This window comes from Abramis brama (genome assembly GCF_963993115.1).
Source record: "Abramis brama genome assembly, chromosome: 17".
In the NCBI taxonomy this organism is placed as follows: Eukaryota; Metazoa; Chordata; class Actinopteri; order Cypriniformes; family Leuciscidae; genus Abramis; species Abramis brama.
In genome coordinates, this window is record NC_139979.1 from 14886874 (window position 1) to 14910985 (window position 24112).

General features: G+C 37.7%; 1 protein-coding gene across 3 annotated transcripts in view; it reads right to left on the bottom strand.

Annotated features, from left to right (window-relative positions):
• Window positions 1-4841: 4841 nt before the first annotated feature.
• fam171a1 (family with sequence similarity 171 member A1) overlaps window positions 4842-24112 on the bottom strand; it is a 35108-nt gene continuing 15837 nt past the window's right edge. The window contains exons 1-8 of one of the 3 annotated variants that reach the window (XM_084088416.1): window positions 21294-21413; window positions 18782-19009; window positions 16871-16963; window positions 14111-14269; window positions 12451-12627; window positions 7905-8021; window positions 7397-7511; window positions 4842-7191 (exon numbers count right to left, since the gene is read on the bottom strand). In XM_084088416.1, the coding sequence (XP_083944542.1) occupies window positions 5508-7191; window positions 7397-7511; window positions 7905-8021; window positions 12451-12627; window positions 14111-14269; window positions 16871-16913 (2295 nt within the window). In that variant the 5' untranslated portion in view covers window positions 16914-16963; window positions 18782-19009; window positions 21294-21413 and the 3' untranslated portion in view covers window positions 4842-5507. Of the gene's footprint in view, window positions 7192-7396; window positions 7512-7904; window positions 8022-12450; window positions 12628-14110; window positions 14270-16870; window positions 16964-18781; window positions 19010-20262; window positions 20553-21293; window positions 21414-24112 lie in introns of those variants that run through there. The other 2 variants (XM_084088415.1, XM_084088414.1) reach the window with 2 other exon arrangements.

Genomic DNA, 24112 nt, shown 5'->3' on the forward strand with positions numbered 1-24112 from the left:
GGGGGTTGGTAAACAGTTTAACTGCATCAGTCACTAACTGCTTTAGTGTTAATGAAATTAACAGCAGGTGCACTAGATGGGCAACAGTGAGACAACCCCCAAAACAGGAATGGTTTTACAGGTGGAGGCCACTGACATTTTTTCCCTACTCATCTTTTCAGACTGTTTTTCACCAGTTTTGCATTTGGCTAGGGTCAATGTCACTACTGGTAGCATGAGGCGATACCTGGACCCTACAGAGGTTGCGCAGGCAGTCCAGCTCCTTCAGGATGGCTCATCAATACGTGCCATTGCCAGAAGGTTAACTTTGTCTCCCAGCAGAGTCTCAAGAGCATGGAGGAGATTCCAGGAAGACAGACAGCTACTCTAGGAGAGCTGGACAGGGCGGTAGAAGGTCCTTAACCCATCAGCAGGACCGGTATCTGCTCCTTTGTGCGAGGAGGAACATGATGAGCACTCCCAGAGCCCTACAAAATGACCTCCAGCAGGCCACTGGTGTGAATGTCTCTGACCAAACAATCAGAAACAGACTTCATGAGGGTGGCCTGAGGGCCCGGCTGACGTCTTCTAGTGGGTCTAATGTGCTCACTGCCAAGCACCAGGGAGCTCGATTGGCATTTCCCATTGAACACCAGAATTGGCAGGTCCGCCACTGGTGCCCTGTGGTTTTCACAAATGAGAGCAGGTTCACCCTGAGCACGTGACAGACAGGAAAGGGTCTGGAGAAGCCGTGGAGAATGTTATGCTGCCTGTAACATCGTTCAGCATGACCGGTTTGGTGGTGGGTCAGTGAGGGTCTAGGGAGGCATATCCATGGAGGGACGCACAGACCTCTGCAGGCTAGACAATGGCACCCTGACTGCCATTAGGTATTGGGATGAAATCCTTGGATCCATTGTCAGACCCTATGCTGGTGCAGTGGGTCCTGGGTTCCTCCTGGTGCACAACAATGCCCGGCCTCATGTGGCGAGAGCATGCAGGCAGTTCCTCGAGGATGAAGGAATGATACCATTGAAGGGCCACCATGCTCACCTGACCTACATCCAATAGAACACCTCTGGGACATTGTGTTTCGGTCCATCTGACATCACCTGGTTGCACCTCAGACTGTCCAGGAGCTCAGTGATGCGCTGGTCCAGATCTGGGAGGAAATACCCCAGGACACCATCCGTCGTCTCAGTAGGAGCATGTCCCGACGTTGTCAGGCATGCATACAAGCACGTGGGGGCCATACAAACTACTGAGAACCATTTTGAGTTGCTGCAATAAAATTTCAGCAAAATTGACAAGCCTGCTGCATCATGTTTTCACTTAGATTTCCGGGGTGTCTTTGAATTCAATCCTCTGTAGATTGATTATTTTCATTTCCATCAAACGATGTGGCATCCTTTTGTTCATAACACATTACCCAGTTCATATTAGTATAGATATCCAGCATGATATTTTTCCCCATTGAGATCTGATGTGTTTTCAAAGTGTTCCTTTAATTTTTTTGAGCAGTGTATATACTCGCTCACAGTACATGTCAAAAGTTTGTAAACTTCAAAATTGTTTAATGTTTTTGAAAGAAATCTCTTATGCTCTCCAATGCTGCATTTATTTAATAAAAAATACAGTAAAAATCTTCAGTGTCACATGATCCTTCAGAAATCATTATGATATGAAGATGGAAATCTTTTGTAACATACATTTCCCTCACAACATTATACATTTCTTCAATGTTTTTATCTTACCACAAATGTTTGTATGGTATCAAAAATGTTAAGCAGCAACGTTTTCAACATTGATCATAAGACGAAATGTTTCTTGAGCAGCATTTTAAAAATGCACGGTTTAGGGTCCATTTATAAATATGCATTTTTAAATATGCATTTTTGTCACATAAGACAATGTCACATAAGACATTTCGTCTTATGATCAATGTTGAAAACGTTGCTGCTTAACATTTTTGATACCATACAAACATTTGTGGTAAGATAAAAACATTGAAGAAATGTATAATGTTGTGAGGGAAATGTATGTTCCAAAAGATTTCCATTTAAATAGTGCTTTAATAAATTTAATTTATGCAAATAAATGCTGTTCATTGAACGTTCTATTCATGAAAGAATCCTGCACAAAAAGTATCACCATTTCTACAAAAAGCAGCAAATCAGCCTATTAGAATTCTTTCTAAAGGATCATGTGACACTAAAGACTGGAGTAATGGCTGATGGAAGTTCAGCTTTGCCATCACAGGAATAAATTACATTTTTAAATATATTAACATAGAAAACAGTTATTTTAAATTGTAATAATGTTTCACAATATTACTGTTTTTACTGTATTTTTGATTAAATAGCAGCTTTGCTGAGTGTAAGAGAAATTGTAATGTTTCCAAACTTTTGACCAGTACCGTGTGTGTGTGTGTTTGTGTATATATAAAGTCATTTATATATATATATATATATATATATATATTTAACATCATCCAGTGCAGTCAGTCTGGGATCTGATCAGTCACAGGTGTTGTTGGGCCACTTGATTCATCTTAACGTGACCTAGATGGTTCTAGCGTTTAATTGTATTCCCTCAGAATTAGATATGTTGAAAAATAATGTTCAATTAGTGTTGATTTGTTTTTTGGCTTTATTGGGATAATATGCCTGAATTATAATACAAGCAACCAGTCCAGACATTCAAAGAAGATTGCTGAAGAGCTGAGTGACACAAGGGTTCTTACCAAGTGTTACCCTGGCAACATATCAGACCTTCAACAGCTTTCAAATAATGATACATTGCTTTCAGTCCTACATCAGTACATACACACACCGCATAGTATGTCTACAACACACAGAAATAGAGCAACACACTCATATGAGCATAATCAACTGGGTGAATGAATATGTACATACATACAAGGCAAGAAAAAAAGGAGAGAGCAGATTCATAAAATGCAATGAACACAGTGGGATCCAACAGTCCAAGACTACTAGTGAAAATGATTGAACTATTTATTTTTTTTTTTTTAATTAAACATTTTGGTATTGTAAAAATGTATGGTATTTTTTCATGACAAATACTGTCAGTATAACAAGGTGAGTAAAGTTGCATTTAAAAAAATATTTGCATCAAGTTGCAAAAATGCATTTGCATATTTAAATAGTGACCTATATCGAATTTTAAATGTGTCAACTACTTATTGTTTTAATTTTGTCAAAATCTTCAGTGTGGTTTCAGACTTTTGGACCCCACTGTACATCCAGATACAACATTAAAACACTTAACACACATATTGAGATCAAAGGACGGTCAATATATTGTGAAAAACATCAAATTATATATATGACACAAACTGATAATGGTTGAGAGGAAAAGGAAATCTAATGATGGATATAAATGATAACTAAAAAGGCACTTAAGAGAAAACTGACAGTTTGGGAAATAAAAGCTGGTGGCTGTTTATGTGAGTGAGTTTGAATCCAGCACTCGTCTGAATGTGCCGTGCACTTCACTCACACACTAAGGCAAGTCCAATTATAACAAAACAACATACATTGGAATTAAAATACAGTGGTTAAAATAAAAAAAAGAGGAATCTAAAGCTACACGATCCTTCAGTTTAAAGCAATGCATAGTGTTTTTTTACAGGTGAGTCTGCTTCTCTGAAGTCCACTAGCAATGTTGGCAAAAGTTCTACTGTAATCCTAAAGTTGAAAGAAACACACATTTGAAAATCTGTGCTCAACACCAAAGCCAAAATGACTGATTAACAGGAACAAATGGTGCATTATGTAAACTTATTTGGTTTCACAAAGCTTCAGCTGTATTCTACTCATGAATGCATGATACCAATAAAAATAAAAATAGGTGAGATTTAGATTGTAGATCCCATTATAGTGGTTTTATGTGTTTAAATCCATTAAAATGTGGAAGACATTCCACCGGTCATCCCATACAATGTTCAAAAATAAGTGCTGGGAAACACTTAGTGGTATAGTTGCAGTGTACATATGTTGCCACTAGATGTCATATTGCTCAAAAACAGCAGCATCTCATAAAGCTTAAACAACATTTAACCCATCAATACAATGGCTTGCAATATTTTTTGCTGAAAGTGTATGTCTGGAAAGCCATAGCATTTGTGCATTAGATTGGTGGTATTTAATTGTGTTTTTGCTTGGGAACTTCAGTTTGTTCTTCCTCATTCAGTCATGAGGCAGAGCAGCTCCAATAATTATTTGTGCTATGGCTTTTTGGCTTTCATTGCCACAGGCAAATAGCCACGCACAGACCTGCACCCATAAGGCAACTCCATTCAACAGTCCAGCAAGGGACCACAGGGGAAGCACTTAAAGGGACAGTTCACCAAAAACCTTCTGTCAATTACTCACCATCAACATATTTAACACACAGTACAGGTCGAAAGTTTGGAAACATTACTATTTTTAATGTTTTTGAAAGAAGTTTCTTCTGCTCATCAAGCCTGCATTTATTTGATCAAAAATACAGAAAAAAAAGTAATATTGTGATGTATTATTACAATTTAAAATAATTGGTTTTCAATTTATTATACTTTAAATGATCATTTATTTCTGTGATGTCCAGTCTATTACATGATCCTTTAGAAATCATTCTAATATGATGATTCATTATCAATGTTGGAAACAGTTCTGCTGCTTAATATTTTTTGATAACCTGTGATACTTTTTTAGGATACTTTGATGAATAAAAAGTAAAAAAAAAAGCAAAAAAAGCAACAAAAAAAAAGCAAATGTTTTAAAAATAGAAATCTTTTGTAACAACAATATACACTACTGGTCAGTAATTTGGGGTCAGTAATTTTTTTTCTTTCTTTTTTTGAAATAAATCAATACTTTTATTCAGCAAGGATGTGTTAAATTGATAAAAAGTGATAGTAAAGATGATTTATATTATTAGAAAATATTTTTTTATTTTGAATAAATGCAGTTCTTTTTAACCTTTTATTCATCAAATATATTAGGCAGCAGAACTGTTTCCAACACTCATAATAAATCAGAATATTACAATGATTTCTAAAGGATCATGTGATAGACTGGATGTCACATGTGACACTGAAGACTGGAGTAATGATGCTGAAAATTCAGCTTTGCATCACAGGAATAAATTATTTTTTAAAGTATATTCAAATAGAAAACTATTATTTTAAGTTGTAATAATATTTCACAATATTACTGTTTTTTTTCCTGTATTTTTTATCAAATAAACACAGCCTTGATAAGCATTAGAGACTTCGTTCGAAAATATAAAAAAAAAACGTAATGTTTCCAAACTTTTGACCTGTACTGTATGTAACTTTTTATGTTCCGCAGGAGAAAGTACACTATTTTGAATAATGTTTCAACTGTTTTCACTGACTTTCACTGTAAGGACAAACAGACATTTAAGTTTGTGAAGAAAGAAAGTCATACGGGTTTGGAACGACATGAGTGTGAGTAAATGATGAATTTCCCTTTTTTGGGTGAACTATCCCTTTAAAAGACGTGTCATTTTAGGTTTAAGGCTAGTAGTGGTCGCTCCTCTCTTTTTTGCCACGGACTTTTCTTGTTCTCGTCTTCACCGCCTTCGTCAGGCACCATCAGGTTGTCTGGCCGGCTGCTGCTCATGTGCATTTGATTCTCCTCAGTCCTAAAAACCTCGCTATCTGTCCCCGTCTCCTCTGCTGTCTCAACCACAGGATCAGGGAAAGGAGGTGGTGAAGGAAGCTCAGGTGGAGGTGTCGGGGGTGACAAAGTCCCTTCGTCTTCCTCCTCCCTCTCTTTTTCCTGCAATAAACACTCTCTAGGGGGAGAGTGTTCTTCTGGGCTGCAGACTGGAGTGGGGCTTCCGCTGCTCTCTGCATTAGCATTTGAATCCTCTACAAACACAAGTGGCGTACATTCAACAGGCACCGTGGGCTGAGGCACAGCTTTAGTTTTAACCCTGACTTTATCACGAATACGCCGCCCCGGTGTGACATCGCTCATATCAACCCCAGAGTCCAGACTGGCGTCATTGCTTCCGACACAACTGCTGTTGCATCCTGCCCTCTGTAAGTCGATGTAGGAATGGCGGATGTGCGCGTTGGAGCGGCCGTCCAGTGACACGAACCAAGCTCTGGGGTGTGGGAGTGGCTTTCCTCCCCTGAGCGCCATCAAAGTCTTTTCAGCCAGAAGCTGATCTTCTCCGTTCATCTGCACTACATCCAAGCCCGCTTGACTGAGAGAGTTGGGGATGGAGAGATCGCCGGGAACAGCAGCCGTCTGCAGCGTCCACTCCTCCGCTCCTCCGCCTCGGTTGTCCCCTTTCCCTTGTGGCCCTCCTTCTTGCTCTCCTTTGCCCCATGTGTGCGGGACTTGGCCCTGGGGCTGATGACTCGCGCTGAGCTCTGCCTGAATGCTTTCCAATTCACTCTGTTCGTCCGACTGCAAAAGCAGCGCCTGGCCCGACAGAGGGTGCGTCCCTGGAAGTCGCATGTAGTGGGCGGGAATAACGAGAGTGGGCCGAGCCTTGCGATACATCTCTTCCCCTTGGTTGACTTGCAATTCGGAGGTGCAGCAGAGCAGGGCTCCATGTCGGGGAAGCGGGGTGGGACGCTCCAGATGGTCTACGGAGCGGGAAAGCATGTAGTCTGCCGCCCGCCGCTCGATTCCTTGTTCCCGCTCTGGGGATCCGGCGGGACTTGTGGATGCGGCTGAAACAGGAGAGAGACGGGGATCTCGCAGGCTTGATTTACTCTCCGAAGAGAGACGTCCCGCAGAGGCGGTGTGATGCAACGGATGGGGGGATGAAGACGAGACGGACATGTGGAGGGGATGGACAGATGAAGTCGTGATGGATGTATAGCTTCGCCGATACTCCCCGCGTCCCGCCGAGGAATCGTAACCCTCGGAGGGATTGTTTGAACAAGCTGATTTGAGGGGAAATATCTCCACTGAGTGTTTGTAGTGGTTGGATCCCCGGCTACGGAGCTCGCCATGCGAAGCTGCAAGCTCATTGGTGGAGGAGTCATAGGGGGTGGGTTTAAGCATAGGTGTGTGCATGTCCGGCTCCGCCCCACTGTGGTCTAGGTGAGTCTCGCTGATGAGGTTCAGGTGGGACATGGAAGTAGCCTGGTCTCGTTTAGAGCCATCCAAAGCTGAGGATAGAGTAAACTTCCTGTGGACAGGCCGTAAGCGTGTACACTTCCTCCTGAAAGTACAGAAACTTGTTGAACTATCATAAATACTAAGGGAAGATCTTAAATTTTCCTCTTGACTACTGAGGTCACTAAACATCAACACACTTATTAAACAAATCACACTCATTGTACACTCATACATTGTAAACAATCTTGACACTTCATCTAAACATCAACATTTTGAGATTTGTTCTGTGTCAAATGTCAAAGACACACCTGCAATAGTAGAGGAGCAAGCATAACAGGAAGAGCAGTATCAGGGCCATGCCTCCTAATATGGCCAGAAGGAAGACTGTGTGATAAGTACTAATGTCCTTTGCCACCACTGGACCTACAACAGAACATACAAGGTGTTCAGCATAGAGGAATCCATCCATCCATCCTACTCACATTTTCACTGTTGTCCACTTTACTGTATACTATCCATCAATAACACTTTTCAACAGTAGAGATTTCCTATAACCATTATTTTCATGCTGAATGTTCACTAAACTGACCCCCTCCCCCTACACCCCCTCGTAATGACATTATTCTCTCAGCTGGTGGATATGAATAGCACAGTGAATGTGCAAACAACTACAGAAGTCAATAACTCTGCCACAAAGCACTTGTGTGTCTGCCCGTCAGGCTGCTCTCTGCATTAATGGCCATTCAAAAGGGTCAAAGAATGCAGAGTCAACTAAACAAAAATGAGATATCTGGAAAAATGGCCAGGAATTGATACCTGTGTTTATGGGAGACATGGCTGCGACCCAATAGCCAAGCTGAGGAGCAATATATGTGAGAGTTAACTGTTTCCCCTCTCTCTGGATATATCCCAGACTGCTCTTCAACCAGGCCCCTGCACAGACACACAAAACACACATATATATAAAGAAATAAGATATATTTTATCTTTTGATTATATACAAAATAAAACAAAATATAATGAAATAAAATGTAATGAAATTATATAATATTTACATTATATTTTGTTACTTAGCCTGTGAATGTAGAGTGTGGCTTTTTTATTAAGTTTACATTATGGCTGTTATCACAAAAAAATACAATCATTTAATCAAATCACAAAGAAAATATAACGCTCCATCTTGAGGAAGTCTGCCGGTTAGCAGGTGAACACTCAAAACACACACTGTACTGTCATCCTATCAGGTTTCGCTACTGATCACATACAGTGCATTCATTATACTTTCTACTGCATTATTCTGTCTGGATACTTTGCCAACGGTTTACGGGGTCAGACGGGGATTAAAGCCATGCCAGAGCAGAACCGCACAAACCACAGTAAGTGCCTCTTTCAGGATCTGAATCTGGGTTGTCGTGCATTCTCAATAAAGGTGAACATTTCGAACAGGATTCATGATACAAATTCAAGTATTTCCATTAAGAGTATAAACTAAATTTACACTCTGAAATGAATGTGTGTGTTGAACTTAAGGTGAAATATTAAAGGGTACACATTAGAGCATATGTGTCAAACTCGGAGTGATTTGCTTAATGGCCACTTGGTGGCAGTGTTTGTTGATGGAATGATTATGGAGGACCAAAAAAAGAAGGGAAGAGTGGGTAAGAAAACCTCAAAAACACTAATTTAGGTAAAGGGGAACAAAATTATGTTGTCTGGTGTAGACAACCATAATGAGAGGGAATACATATTTTGTGGTTGTAAGGTTATAAGAAGTGTCATTGTTTTTTCTCCATGAGCACCATATTGAATTGATCTGTGCTATATAAGCTATCACACACACACTGCACTGGTGACTATACAGGTCACATAAACACAGCGTACGGAGTGAAATGCTGATGTGCACACAGAGAAGAGGGAGGCTGGAGAATGATTCAGCATTGTTTACACAATCAATTACCTTCATCCACACGTGACTGTGCACAGGAATATCGCTGAACATCTTCCCACACTCTCACAACACAGTCACATGCAGACCTCTGCAATATATCAATCTGCCAAGCAAAGAAAGCTTTGTTTGAACTGCCTTGTGCTAGGCATTATGTACGTAACGACACATTACGTGTCTTTGCCATTTGCTATTTCACAAGGTATTTAGACTAATACATCGGCTTTGATCAAGTATACATTGAGTTAACCGCAAAACAAGTAACATCATGAAGATCACTATAGTGTTTATTATTCCAAAGTTTGGGGTCAGTTTTAGTCTCTTATGCTCACCAAGGTCAAATTAAAGGGGTGTCAGAAAGTGAGGACCGGGACTATATTTTGTACACATACCCACACACATGTATTCAACACACAATCATGAAACCATGTGACTTTGTTTACTATGCTGCAGAGACCATTTTTCATTGCAGTGCTCCTATTAGAAAACACTGGGAGGAATAGTGTCATTTACGTGTGATGCCAGGGGCTTTTCAGTCTAGTCTTTATCCCCGTCTCCCAGTGCACTTCAGACAACAAAGTAGCTTACATCTCTGTGCCCTAAGAAAGGAAATCAAGTTAGCGCCAGCTGCTGTTTTCCACCTTGTTCTCTGCTCTGTTTATGAGCAGCTGCTAGGAGACAACAGTGATAACAGAGCAGCCCAGAGACGGGGCCTGAACTTATGAATTCGGAAAGGATTCTCCCTCAGTACTTCCCACAATGTCCTTCTTTCTGTGTTTCTCTTGTTCTTCTGCATGAGCTGATTTAGTTTCAGACATATACTCCCTTACTCCATGCTCATTACCCCTATTTTTACATTTAGAAATCCTTTGCTGTCATTTAATGCTAGCTTAAAGTTAATCTTTAAGAACAATAATCATTTAATACACCGTTCAAAATCAATATCCATGTTTCATCCTGTATAATAAATTCACTTAGACTTTTCAAAGTAAAATTTATTAACTCTTAAACACATAGCTCTGGTCTTGACTCTTTATCGACGTAATTCACTACCCTACCCCTCATTGATTTTTTAAAAGTTAGACATCAACCTTCTTAGTAGTCCTCAATCTATTCATTAAAAACAATATAACAAAAATAAAAAATAAAAGAATGTCTTATGCTCACCAGCCAAAAACAATGGAGTGTTTCACATCACAAGAGCTCAGAGTCATTTACGGTAATGATCTTTCACCACTATATCCTTATTGGTTATTTTAACAACAGTAAAAATAAAAAAATGCAGAAAACAATACTGCAGCAAAAACAATTATTTTGATCTGTCATATATGACTCCAACCCTTCAAATAAAAGTTTTTTGACAAGACATTTACGTCTATATTTAGTATTATTCATCAGCATATTAAGAGCATTTCATAATAAACAATGTTATAATTGGTAAAATGATTTGTAGATGCAAGGAAAGACTTTCATGATGAGGGCATTTTTATTATTATGTACATTGTTTGTTTGTTTGTAGTAAGTATTTTAGGTCAAATATAAAAATGGTCCAGACTTCAAGAGGAAAACCCTGAACCCCCATACAGTATATTTTCAGTATATTTATGGCCTTCTGCCATACATGGGTATCTAAGTGTAAAAATAACAGCCTGATTAAACATCCGATCTTACCTATTAATATCCATACCCAATTGAGCTCAACTGATGATTGTGATTTTTTTCTTTTCCCGAAACATTCTCAGATGCCACTACTGAGGGCCCAATATACTCACATTTGATGACTATTTTGACTGTTTAGGATTTTTCTTTTCATTTACAAAGAAATACCACTACTCAGATCGAAATTTAACACTATTCCAAAAAAGTATTTTCCAGACCTCCTCTGGGAAGGAAATACAGAGACTGGACCTCTTACAGTGTTTGTTATAACTGGCTGCCACAATAATTTCCAAGCAACTTAAGAGTCCCCCTGTAGTCAATAATTATGAATGAAAATATGAATGAAAAAAAATTTCTTCATGCCTTAAAATAGCTTGAATGTAACTCTACACCCTTGCTTCATTTTAGTAAACGCGGATTCATGAATATGCAAATGAGCCCCGCCTCCACTCACTCATACAGGTTCGTCTACAAGTCGATGTATCAGAATGGTAATGCGTTTTATGTATTGCTCTTTACAATGTTGGACACATAACAGTAATTAATATAATTAGCATTTGGGTTGACTACATTATCAAACAGATAATAATGTGTTGCTAACGTTACACAAACCATATTCCCTTCCGCTGCTGCCTTCTAACAATCAGCATCCTTAGAATCACTTTGAACAACTTAGAAAGTTTCACCCGCTATATAGCTAAATGTATACCCGATTTTTCATATCAGCAGAAAAATATACCAAGATAACCTGGCTTCTCGAGACGATGTGCTAAAGCACGCCCGCAAGTTGACGTGATTGGTTACAAGGTAGTTTGTGACGTCAGAAACACCAGTGATTTCAAACCGTGTCTTTGAAATACTCAGCAATGATGTTGACTTATGCATTTGCACATGGTTAGTCTTAAAGCATATTAAAAAAACACCATATAGACATATAAACAACATTAAAAACTTGATTTTCACCACAGGGGGACTTTAAGAAACTCCATAGATGTTATTTATTGTACATTTTAAAGCAATACATTTATGATACATTACAATACATACAAATTCCAAAGCATGTTGGCACGAGATCCTGTGAATTACACCTCAGTCCGTGGTAAGAAATAAAAGCCACAGAATGAAAACCCTTGTGACTTGGATTATTCTGTCTGTGTATTATTTGATTATGAGATTTGCCTACTGAAATTTGTATAATCATCACAGCAAAAAACAGCGACTTTAACAGGCTATTGGGAAGTCTTTTCACTTACCCAAATATTTTCACAGCGACCCTACTGTAAATGTGAAGGAAAAAAAAAAATGTTCAGCGATTTCCTGTTCTCTCAACTCCCATTTAAAATACTAATTGTGCACATTTTTTGTTTTAAAAATCTGGTCATGAAAAAAGATGTGTGCAAGAGTTGGAAATGTGAAACTAGGAAATGGGTCCATTCAGCTCTTGACCCGAGGAACACCTTTCCATCAAAATTCCTTAAGAAAGATTCAAAAACAGTCCGACCCAGCTCAGGTTTTAACACTTCCCTTGGACTTACTCGCCTCAGAAACCAGGAAAACAGGAAATCTGGAGGCTTTGAAGAGATCACAACCTCACATACAAACATACAGTAAACCCGCCTCAGGCAGGAAACACCTTCAGCATATTTGGTGTAACAATTCATTGCATAACCCTTTAGTTGTGACATGTTAGTAACAGTTCATGTGATTTACAGGGATATTTTAATATCTGTCTAAGATGAATGTGTGTAATAAACTCACCCAGTTTAGGGTCAAACCTCCAGGCGGGGATGTGATCATTCTCTTTCAATCCACTGTTTGCAGGAAGAGGGATGCTTACACTGATTGGCTCACTGACGTGAAGCTCCGCCCCATCGCTGCCCAAAAGATGGACACTGATAGCAGCTATAGGAGTCAACTCGAACTTTCGATCACTGACTGTCAGAGAAAGAAAAGTAAACTGAGCATGAACAAACGGTGATATAAAAAAAAAAGTGAAAAAAAGACAGAGATAAAGAATAGACACTATTGTTTAAAGGGGTCGGTACAATTTTTTTATTGAGTCTCTTATGCTCACCAAGACCGCAGTTATTTTATTAAGATTACAGTATAAAACAGTGATATTATGAAATATTTTCACAACAATAAAATAATTTTCTTTTTTAATATATTTTAAAATGTAGCTGCCATTAGTTCAGTCTTCAGTGTTACATGATCTTTCAGAAATCATTCTAATATGCAAATTTTCTGCAAAAGAAACATTTCCTATTATTATCAGATTTGAATAGAAATGAATAGAAAGTTTAAAAGAACAGAGTTTATTTAAAATAGAATTACTTTGTAACAATATAAATGTCTTTACTGTCTCTTTTGAGCAATTTAGTGCAGCCTTACTGAAAGTATTCATTTGGCTTATGTATTTCATGGTAATGTTAAGACATTTCAGTGTCTGATTTACGAGAAACCATTTTGATACTTTGTTGGATCCACACTTAATGTTTCTTGATGACCTATATTATATATTAATAATGAGAGTCATCTAAAACGGTATCAGACAGACATAAGCCTTCCATTATTATTACACCCACAGCAAATATTAAGTTTCATTAAGCATATATCATCATTATGGATGGTGAACCTTCTGTAATGGCTTAAAAATGAATTATTCAGTGTTGGAGAGCTTTCTATTAAAAAGCTGTTATTCTGAAACAGTACTGATCAATTCAGAGTTAAAATAACTTTTCAAGATTACAATACAAATTGTAGCAATTTTTCTCTTGACAACACGTTCTAATGCAAATTAAATATTGGCCTCAAACTCACAATCACTTAATAAACATCTGATATTAGTAAAAATATATGATCTGTGCATTTGGCTTTGCATTGTATATGCATATCTGATATCTCAAATGAAGAGTTTGTGTAAGAAAAATATTAAGTAATATTAAGTATTATAAAGTAAAATAACTAGCTTCCGGCCAAACAAACATACGGATTCCACTTAAGTGTAAAGTGTAACTTGTGCGAGTAATACAACGTACTGCTACTTCCGACGTCATAATTTGCGCATTAGGGGCAAGTAGACTGCGTATGGCCAGAAGCTAGAATTTTACTTGGTAACGTATTAAATATGAATATTTTTCTTACACAAACTCATCGCTTCGCTTCAAAAGGCCTTTATTAACTGAAAAAAGAAAGTCATATACACTTAGGATGGCTTGAGGGTGAGTAAATCATGGGGTAATTTTCATTTTAAAGTGAACTAATCCTTTAATAAAGCTGCCACTGTCTATTTATGTTGTTAGTATGGAAATGTATTTCATTTAGCAATATTTTAATCAATAGCATGTCATGACATTTTTAACTGCTGTTGAAATCTGGTGTCATGTCAACCGTAGTCCTCCGCTCTCTCGTGTGTTACCTGTGTAGTTGGGATGAAGCCCCTGCAGGTAGGGGAAGTACTGCGTGTCTTGTGTTGAACTGCTCACAGTGAGGAAGGCGGTTAGGTTGGTGTAGGTTACATTAGGAGGAAGACTCAATGCTCTTCTCTGGAACTGCACTGAAGGCTGCAGCTTTGAACCTACAGATGCAAAGACACACACACACACACACACCAAAAAAAGATGGCAGAAATGAGCATACATTAGGTTAATGATCGAACACCCCTGACATTATCTAAATGAAGTGGATCAGTAGCTGATGGAGTGTTGGTACTGCAACGCATGTCTCTTGAGAGTGATGTCATTGTGTTTCCATTTTGGCAAATCTTACATACCATAGACATGAGACTAAGCTATAGCCCAAATGGACCATAGTACCCAACTACACAAACACAACTCCCAAAATGACACCCTCAGTACTAGGGGTGTGCAATTAATACCGTTCAAACGTTTAGGGTGCCAATTTTTTTTAAATGTTTTTAAGAGAAGACTCTTATACACAATAAGGCTGCATTTACTTGATTAAAGGTAGAGTAAAAAAATATATATTTTGAAATAAGACTGCAATTTAAGGTAGCTGTTTTATTCTATTCTATTCTAATATGATGATTTGGGTCTCAGGAAACATTTCTTATTATTTTTGTTACACTTTTTGAAAACAGTTGTGCTGCTTATTATTTTTGTGAAAACCACGATACATTTTTTTTTAAAACAAGACTCTTTAATTAATAGAAAGTTATAGAAAGAACAGCATTTATTTGAAATAGAAATCTTTTGTTATAATATATTTGTCTTTACTGTCACTATTAATTAATTTAATGAATCCTTCCTGAATAAAAGTAGCAATTTTTTAAAAGAAACAAAAAAATCGTTCAATTATCAATCAATCTTTACAAACAATTCAATAATGCTGTTAAATGTAATCTTTAGCCATTTGAATATCCATTTGTCATACTGTACATTATAATGTTGTGATGCCTGAATGCACTTGTAGCCTTTACATCTGATTTTAGTTTTAATTTAATTTAAATTTATAATTTAGTTTAAAATTTATTTTGCAAAACACTATATCATTTTTATGATAAAAATAATTTTTCCAATTTTGTTTTTTTTAGTCAAGTGCTTGGCTCTCAATTAGCCCTTTCATTAGAGTCAGAAGAGCTGATTTCATGCACATCACACACACACACACGCAGTGAAATATGAAAGGTGTTTTGTCTGAAAACGCTGCGGTGTTTGAGCAGAGTGTGTGATAATAATCTCCAAGTGGATTATAATAGCAGATCTGTGGCGCGAGTGTGTGAGAAAAGCCTTTGTTTCAGCAGTGAGTCTGAGGCTCTGTATGTCTGTCAGTGTCCTCTGCTTTTGTTATGAGCGTGTGGTGATTGAGTGTTTTAAGGGGACTGGATTGGGGCGACGCTCTGAATGAGAGTGCAGTGTTAGTACTCCCCTGAGACTAATAAACATGTCTCTCTCCCAAAATATCACACACCGAGGGACAGGTTACCAAAAGAAAAGAGGTTGCTAGGGGGAAGAGTAAAGGAACAGTGTAAGCTTGAGGGGAAACAGGGACATGTGGATAACAGGAAGACAAAAAAGGAGGAATGTGAAAGATTGGTTTAAAAAGTGAATTCCTCTCATTCTTGCTTTGTGTGTGTGTGTACAGCCTCTCATTTAAATGTGGCTTCACACTCACTCAGAAAGCTTTAATTAGCATGAAGCCCTAAGAGCCACGTGGACAACAGTACAGAATGATTCTCAATATACTTGCCACATGACACAATTACCGAGACAGTTCAATGTTACAATTTATTTTCTTCAGTATTTTGTCTTGCATGCAAGAAAAAAATGTCTAAATATCCTTAAAACATACATTTACTTAAGAAGCAAATCAGCATGGGATATGAAGACCTTCCAGAGAATGTACACTACCATTAAAAAGTTCTTGAAAAGAATTGAAAATATTACAATGAAATATTATTACAATGTAAAAAAAAACAAAAAACTTTTTTCTATTTTAATACATTTTAAAATGCAATTTATTCCTGTAATGGCAAAGCTGAAGTAATGATGTTGAAAATTCAGGTCACATGATCCTTCAGAAATCATTCTAATATGCTGATTTAGTGCTAATTGTTTTTTTTTGTATTATTATCTATGTATTATTATCAACAACGACAAAAAACTTGTGCCGCTTAATATTTCTGTGGAAACCATGATACATTTTTTCAGGATTCTTTGATGAGAAAGTTTAAAAGAACAGCATTTTTTAGATTTTATTTTCTAACAATGTAAAAGGCTTTACCATCACATTAGGGATCTGTCGGGCCATTTTAATGACCGACTCCAAATACACACTCACTCTCTCCTTCACATTAGAGGTAGTTCATTAACACACTGTTTTCAATCCCTAGTGAATCAGTGTGCATGCATGATGTCATGTGTGAACAACAAAAGTGCATCGCCATTAAAGGTTCAAATATTTGTCCTTGCTGGGCTAATTTATATGATATCTTTGCACTGTTCTAGTATACAATCTAGTTTAAAAACAGTCACTGCTGCATTTTTACACACAAGATTTCTCACAGCGTCTGTTCTATACATATAAATGGACATTTGGCACTGAGGGAGCAAGATGAAAATTGCACAACTTGTAACAATTAACAAAAAACATAACCGAGTTAGGTTTAAAATGTCTTACTGATGTAGCTACAAAGTCATTAAACACAAGTGACTGTTACCTTGATATCCAGAGACAATCTGCACCACATCATCATACACCATCAGAGTAGCAGCTCTCTCAGGAAGCAGGTCCAGACTGAGAGATGAGAAGACTTGAAAACAAAAAAAGTCATAATTAGGAAGATGAATCACAATTAGGCCTGCAAGCTCAGAATCATGTCCACAACATCTCAATATCTCTCCTCCGAAGGTCTTTCACTTGTTATTATTGATCTGCACAGGGAGAAAGAGAGTATGACCTCCTGCTCCACAAAATGTTGCTAAACAAACTTAGCGCAACATCAGCACGATTGAGCTGTGCTTAGGCATGTAGGCGTATTTTCTTTTGTCTGCTGCTAGTTAGTAGGTTAATCTCATTAGCTGTAATCTACCATTCTATTTATTTCTTACAGCTTTCTGCATTCCTGCTCCACTCTAGTTTTTATTTCCTGTTCAAGATCCTTTATAGAGTGACCCACAGAATGTGTCAGTCACCGAGAGTTAGAGTAGAGTTAATCCATCCCATTAACACAGTCTTCAAAGAAAAGAAATATGGCTTTGTTCAGACACGCTGAAAAATAAAAAGTTTAGTTTGGTAGTTTAGTTTAGTTTGGTTTGCTTGGTTTATTTGGTGCGGACCGAAAAAAATTAAATAATAAATTTAGTCCTGGTCCGCTTAGCGTTAGCGTTCACGTCGGCATTTTAACACAGATCCTAAAGTTACCGAACCTAAAGGCATAGGGCTTTGTTCACAAACCGATTGGTCGGCTTTTATTGCGTATATTTAGCGACGGAACTTACCGAACATCCAAAACAATGCTGTGAGCTGGGCTAAATGCGCTCGTTGTATGTATGCCTGTATATGATGTTATTTTGATAACCTGAGAACTCGTGAAAAGCTTATAAAATGTGTAAAGTAGTCAAAACAGCGGCAGGAATCCCTCCATCACACACACACAAACAAAGATCTGCTGCGAGGAGACGCGGTTCTGATGCCTGTATCGAATTCTGATAGGCAACATCGTGACTATGACAAGAAAAAACGAGTATGCTTGAGCATTTTGTCCTTTTTAGGGTCTCATCTTGTGACAACATGTCCCGTTTTTGGTCTGTTTACATGTCTTTGGTCAGTGTTGGGTTAAATTTTCATTCGAACTTCATTCACACTTATTCAAATGAACTGCACTGTGGTGATTAAAAGTGATTGAGAATAAGTGATTAAAAAATAGAACACTAAAAGCCAGTTCACTTCACACCAAGGGCGATAACTATAAAGATAACGATAAAGATATAGTTCTAAAAATCATTCTCAATATTAAAGAATAGCAACACAGCTATAACGATAACGGCACAGAGAAACGATATCGTTGGAATCACTTTCAGAACGATTTTATCCAGCTGATGAACGATATAAACATTGACAGCCAATCAGAATCCATCCTGCTGTAAGAGCTCAAGCATTTAAAGCGGCAGAGAAGCACACGCTTAGAATAAACAGAACAATATCTTCCGCTGGTGTGGACGCTAATATAGTTATCATTTTTGGTGTGAACGGGCATTAAGGGTGAACTCACACTAAGCACAGTTGTCTTGTACCGTGCTCTGGCGCGGTATGGAGCGATCACACTAGTCAAACGAACTAGACTTTGGGGTCAAATGCGTTCGGGCATGGTTCAGATCGCCTAGTTTGAGTCAACCCTAAAAATAATTGTTTTAAAAGCTACAAGTGAATTTAGGCACCATAACATTATAATGTACGGTATGAAAAGAGGATATTCATTTTGGGATTTGCTAAAGATTACCATTAAATGTTAATAAAATACAGTAAAAAAAAAATTAACTTTAAGTGTTAGATGACGCAAAGTGTATTCTAAATGTAAAAACAGATCAAATGAGCATACAAAAATAATGATCCAATATGAGGTCATTACCAGGTAGCCTGCTTGGTCGCCATGGAATGGAGTTGGGTACGTAGCCACGCTTAATTGCAGTGACTACAAGTAGGTCGCCAAGGCGATAGGTGAACCTGATGAAGGCGTTGCCATCGGCACCAGAGATATCCGAGGCAACAGGGGTGTGGTTCGTGAAGATCTCCACAGTGACACCAGAGAGAGGCTGGTGAGTGCTAGAGTCACTCAGGTGAACCTTCAGCGCCACTTCTGAAGAAAAAAAAAAGAAATGTCAGCATGACAGGGTCACATTAGTTGTGTCCCAAATGACATACTCTACACTGTGTACTGTGTACTTAACCATCTAATCTCAAACATCCCACCTCTCGCTGGAAGGTCCGGGAGTCTCCTGCATATTGATAGCAGCTCCCTGGCGCCCGCAAATTATATACAATATCTCGGAAATCAAGCAAGCGAGAGAGAAAGCCTTTTTCCTTTCCACCTGGTATTATGTGAACCGATCACAAGAGGTCAGCCAAGACGCATTACCGTTACATTATTGGTATTATCATGCGTTTCAAATACATCTTTTGTGACCACTTGCGTTCGAATTTTGTGGAGACCCTCACTTCCTTTTTCGTCACCCTCAACTACATCACTTTCGATGCACGAATACTACTGAATGAACAAACCCGTGTTCAACTTACGCGAATGAATATAGTAGTATAATATATATATTTTTATATTATGGTGGTGGCTACGTAAGGAAAACTGCGACCATTGAGTTTATGAAGTATCCAACATTCCACTGTTTTTTCGGTTAATTAAGTGCAGCATATGGGTATTTGAAGTGCACTTTCTCATTTTGGATTTTTTCAATGTGAACACTACTAGCACTAAAAAAAAATATAGCATAAAATAGTGTATAAGTAGTATACAAATAATATATCTTGAGATATGCCCTAAATAATAAATGGTTTGTGTTACCATATTTAAAAAAATATATACGCGTGTACCAGCAGCTGCTTTTTTAAATTGGTATGCAAAAACCATTTAATTTCTGTAGTTTAGCCATTCTGTACTGCTCTTTTTAGATTAGTAATTGACATTTTTCATAATTTCTTTACAGCTCAATTAAAACACTTTCTGCAAACACACAAAAATCAATGGTAACATTTTACAATAAGGTTTCATTAGTTAACATAAACTAACAATGAACAATACTTCTACAGCATTTATTAATCTTAGTTAATGCTAATTTCAGCATTTACTAATACAGTATTAAAATCAAAAGTTGTATTTATTAACATTAGTTAATGCACTGTGAACTAATATGCACAAACAATGAACAGTTGGATTTTTATTAACAAATATTTATAAATACTGTAACACGTATTGCTCATGTTTAGCTCATGTTTGTTAATACATTAACTAATGTTAACGAATAAGATCTTATTTTAAATTGTGACCAACTCAATCATAAGAGTTTACGCACAAAACATAAATAAAGGTTAATGACTTACCACTCTAAGGACAGAAGCAATTGTGAAGCATCAAATTAAAAACCTTTAGGCTTACAATTTTATATTGAGGTTACGTTTTATGCAAAACAATAAGAAATTAGAGCACAGAATTATAGGCAGAATTGACCACCGGCAACAGCCAATAAAAATGAGTAATTGTATTACGCGTGACCCTCTTTAATTACATAAAGTGCACCCTAATGTTGACGTTGAGAAATGTTATTCAGGTTCCCTTGTCCGTTTTCATGGAAATCCTCAAAGGGCACTTAAGGAAAAGAACCAATCATTACACAGAGAACACCCCCTCCACATCCTTTACATCGGCCAATGGAAACAACTGCTGAAAACAATGGGCTGCTTTTCCTTCCTCTAAAATCCTTTGGCTTCTTTTAAGGAAGCCACTGCAAAAACACACTTCCTTTTTATAGTGATACATTCCACTGACCACCTGATCCACATGAACAAATCAAAGAGAGGAAAATGTTCTTGGGCAGAGACAGACAAATTTAAGTAAATACTGCTATAGTGGGAAAAAAAATTGGGGAAAGTGTCTATGCTCCTTATTAACATGTTGGTATTGCAAGTATCTATTTTGTATCTATTTTTCAGTTGGATTTCGTTTGGATTCAAACAAAGAAGTTTGTTTACTTTGACTTTGTATGAGACATGCTTAAAATGCAAAGGCTAACCATTATAAAGGGAAAACAACAAAAGGAAAACTTGAAAAACGAATTTATTCAATGTTACTTTCCTGCAGTAATCACTTATCTACCAAAGCACAGAAACAATGAGGAAAAATGTAATGTATAAGAAAAACGAACACCACACAGACCTAACAAATTCCCACTTCTGAACTGTCAAGAGCACCTAGACATGTATATAAAATACACTAGTTTCAGTGTCGGAATGATTTATAATGGCCTTTAGGAGTCCTTAAATAATGTGTATTTTAATACAATCCACACAATCGGCACACAGATTATAGCACCTACTTTAGTTTAGTTTAAGGATTAAGAGTAAAAACAGCCTACCTATTATTTCCTACACAGCTTGAACGTTTGAAATCCAGCATAAAGCCAAAAGGAAAACAGACCAAAACACTGACGCACATGCACACACACAAGTTTAAATGCTGTTACCATCACGTAACATCACTTCCCTCCCCAGTGATTTATCAGTGAAAGGCTGACAGCTGTGTGTACAGACTAAGTCACTCACCCCACCTCAAGAGCACATACTGTATGCAAAACCCTGAGAACCTACAGAGCTCAGATTAATACACGCTAAATAAAGAATCATGTAGAGTCAGATGGTCATTATGACAACGCCTGACAAGGCGATCAGGCCTTAAATCATCCTGAAGGAATTTATTTTGTGATAATGACAAATAATGTATAATGTAAACAAACAGATGTGAAATACTGATTTGAGGCAAGGCAAGTGTCTTATGTGAGATGGAAAAGAGCATGGACATTAAACTAGCAGTGTAGGGTTGTCAGGAACAACAGTCAAATAGCGGTCATTAAAGATTTGAGGTAAAATATTTGAATTAAAGCAGGGAAACATATGGACTGGGGGGAGGGATGTATTGATTTCACTGAGTGGAGAGAGGGGTGAGGAGGTTACAGTATAATCCAGGCAGCACTGAGCGATTTGGAAGGTCACACAACCATGGACCAATCAGCACGTCAGTCATAAAAAACACTTTACATAATTGATGCAAAATTACAACAGCCTTGGGTGAGTCAAACAGTCACCACAGACTGCTTTATTTGCATATAACTCTGATCCACAATAGTGGAAATAATAAAAAATCCTCTGAAAAGCAGCTGAAAGGAGTAAATGTGTTGACAAATGTTCTTTGTTTTCATTTCTTCAACCCAGTGCTCGCAAAATCACCTGCCCGACGTCCCGGGGCTATTGTGTTTTCAAGTCGGGCTACCAAAATACATAACCGGCCTGCCCGACGGGCTATCTGAAATAGTGTTCACTTCAGTCTTGTTATAATCAGATTCAGCGCGTTCTTCATATTCAATTCGCAGTGGCGCCGAGCAGAGCACATGTCAGAAACAGAGGACAGGGTGTGTGTGTGTGTGTGTGTGTGTTCACCTGAGTCTCATTGGTCTGTCAATGTCAGAATATTTGAGATGACCAATCAAATCAAAGTAGGCGGGCTTTATGTTCACAAGAAGCTGCTGAGCGCGAATTTGAGCAGAGCGAGCGACTCGCTTCAGTTTACGGTCAAGTGCGAGATAAGATGTAAGTAGCTAAACTAAACATTTCATATTTGACAGCTTTTTTAGGTCATAAATGTGAAACGAATGACAAAAATAATCAGACAAACGAATATACTTTTGTCGAATTTAAAAAGTAAATTAAAAAAGTTCAGCTTTAGGAGGGGAAGAGACAGGGCAAGATGAGGAGACAGAGAAAAAGAAAGAGTGATGGATAAGAAGTGAGAGCAGGTATTGACACAATCTACTGCTCACTGACATTGTTTTAAAGCTATTTCTTATCCTTTTTGGCCTTCAAACGTCTTGAAATGGACATATCAGAGAAATAAAAAATTTGAACCCCCTAATAACCTTAAATGTAGGACCTCTTTGATTATAAAGCCCTGTCTACTGCTCTGTATTAGGAATAAGATCAATAATGAATGTGTACATACTGTGAATGAATTTAATAAACTTAGGCTACCTAGCTTTCTTAGTAGCTTTCAGTAAATGAACGCGTCTGAGAAAATGATTCATAAATCAATCTATCAGTTGACCCTATGTTTACTTCACTGACAGACAAAAATGAAAAGCCTATATCAGTCAAAGCTCAGCTTTAGGAGGGGAAGAGACAGAGCAAGAGAAAAACAAAGAGAAAAAGAGTGTGATGGAGATGAGGAGAGAAAAATAATCAGCTGCCCACTTACATGGTTTTAAAGCTATTGTTATCCAATTTTTTTGGCCTTCAAAACATCTTAAAATGCACATATGTAGATCAGAGAAATCAAAATTTTCTCGGAGGTGCCCCCGAACACCCCAAACTAGCCTACCTCACATTCGGGACCTCAGTGATGATAAAACCCTGCCATCTGCATGTTAATGAAACTTAATAGTGAGCATTAGACCCTAAACTAAAGTGTTACTTTTTTGTCTTTTTTTTAATCATACCCTCATTGGGGGCTGAGCCACAGACACAGACTGATTCATGTTCCATACTGGTCACACACATTTCAGTTCAGTTATGCATATTTGTTGATATTTTGTGTTTTGAAAAAGTTTTTGATTCATTGTTTTGACTCCTACCCAATTTTCTACATTAAAAATTGTCTTTTTATCTGGGCTAGTAAAATTAATTTCGGGGCTACCAAAATCTGAAGAGTGCCTGCCCGAAGGGCTACCAGCGATTTTGAAATTTTGCGAGCCCTGCAACCTATGACTCAATTTCTACTAAGAAATAAGAAGAATAGTGACTAAATATTTGCTTGGCTATCTCTATAGCCATGAAGTTATAGTGCCTTGTAAGCCTTTCTGAAACTAGTTTCCTCAGGACGAGCCACTGCACGTTTAGTTATTGACTGACTGAACAGATTTCACAAACAGGTACTTAAATGTGTATTTTTCATTATGTTTTACAAATATTTTCGCATGGTCACTACTTAATTTATCCTACAAACAAAAGGAACCAATACTTAACACGATAATGTGCAGTATTCAGCTGGTCATGTGATATCAATATGGCGGCAAAGTTTCCATTTTGATGTTTATTAGCATGTATGTGAAAAGTACTTTAGACGTATAGGGGAAAATTATTTCATTAAATATTATAACACAAAAAATCACGTACAATAAGCAGCCAC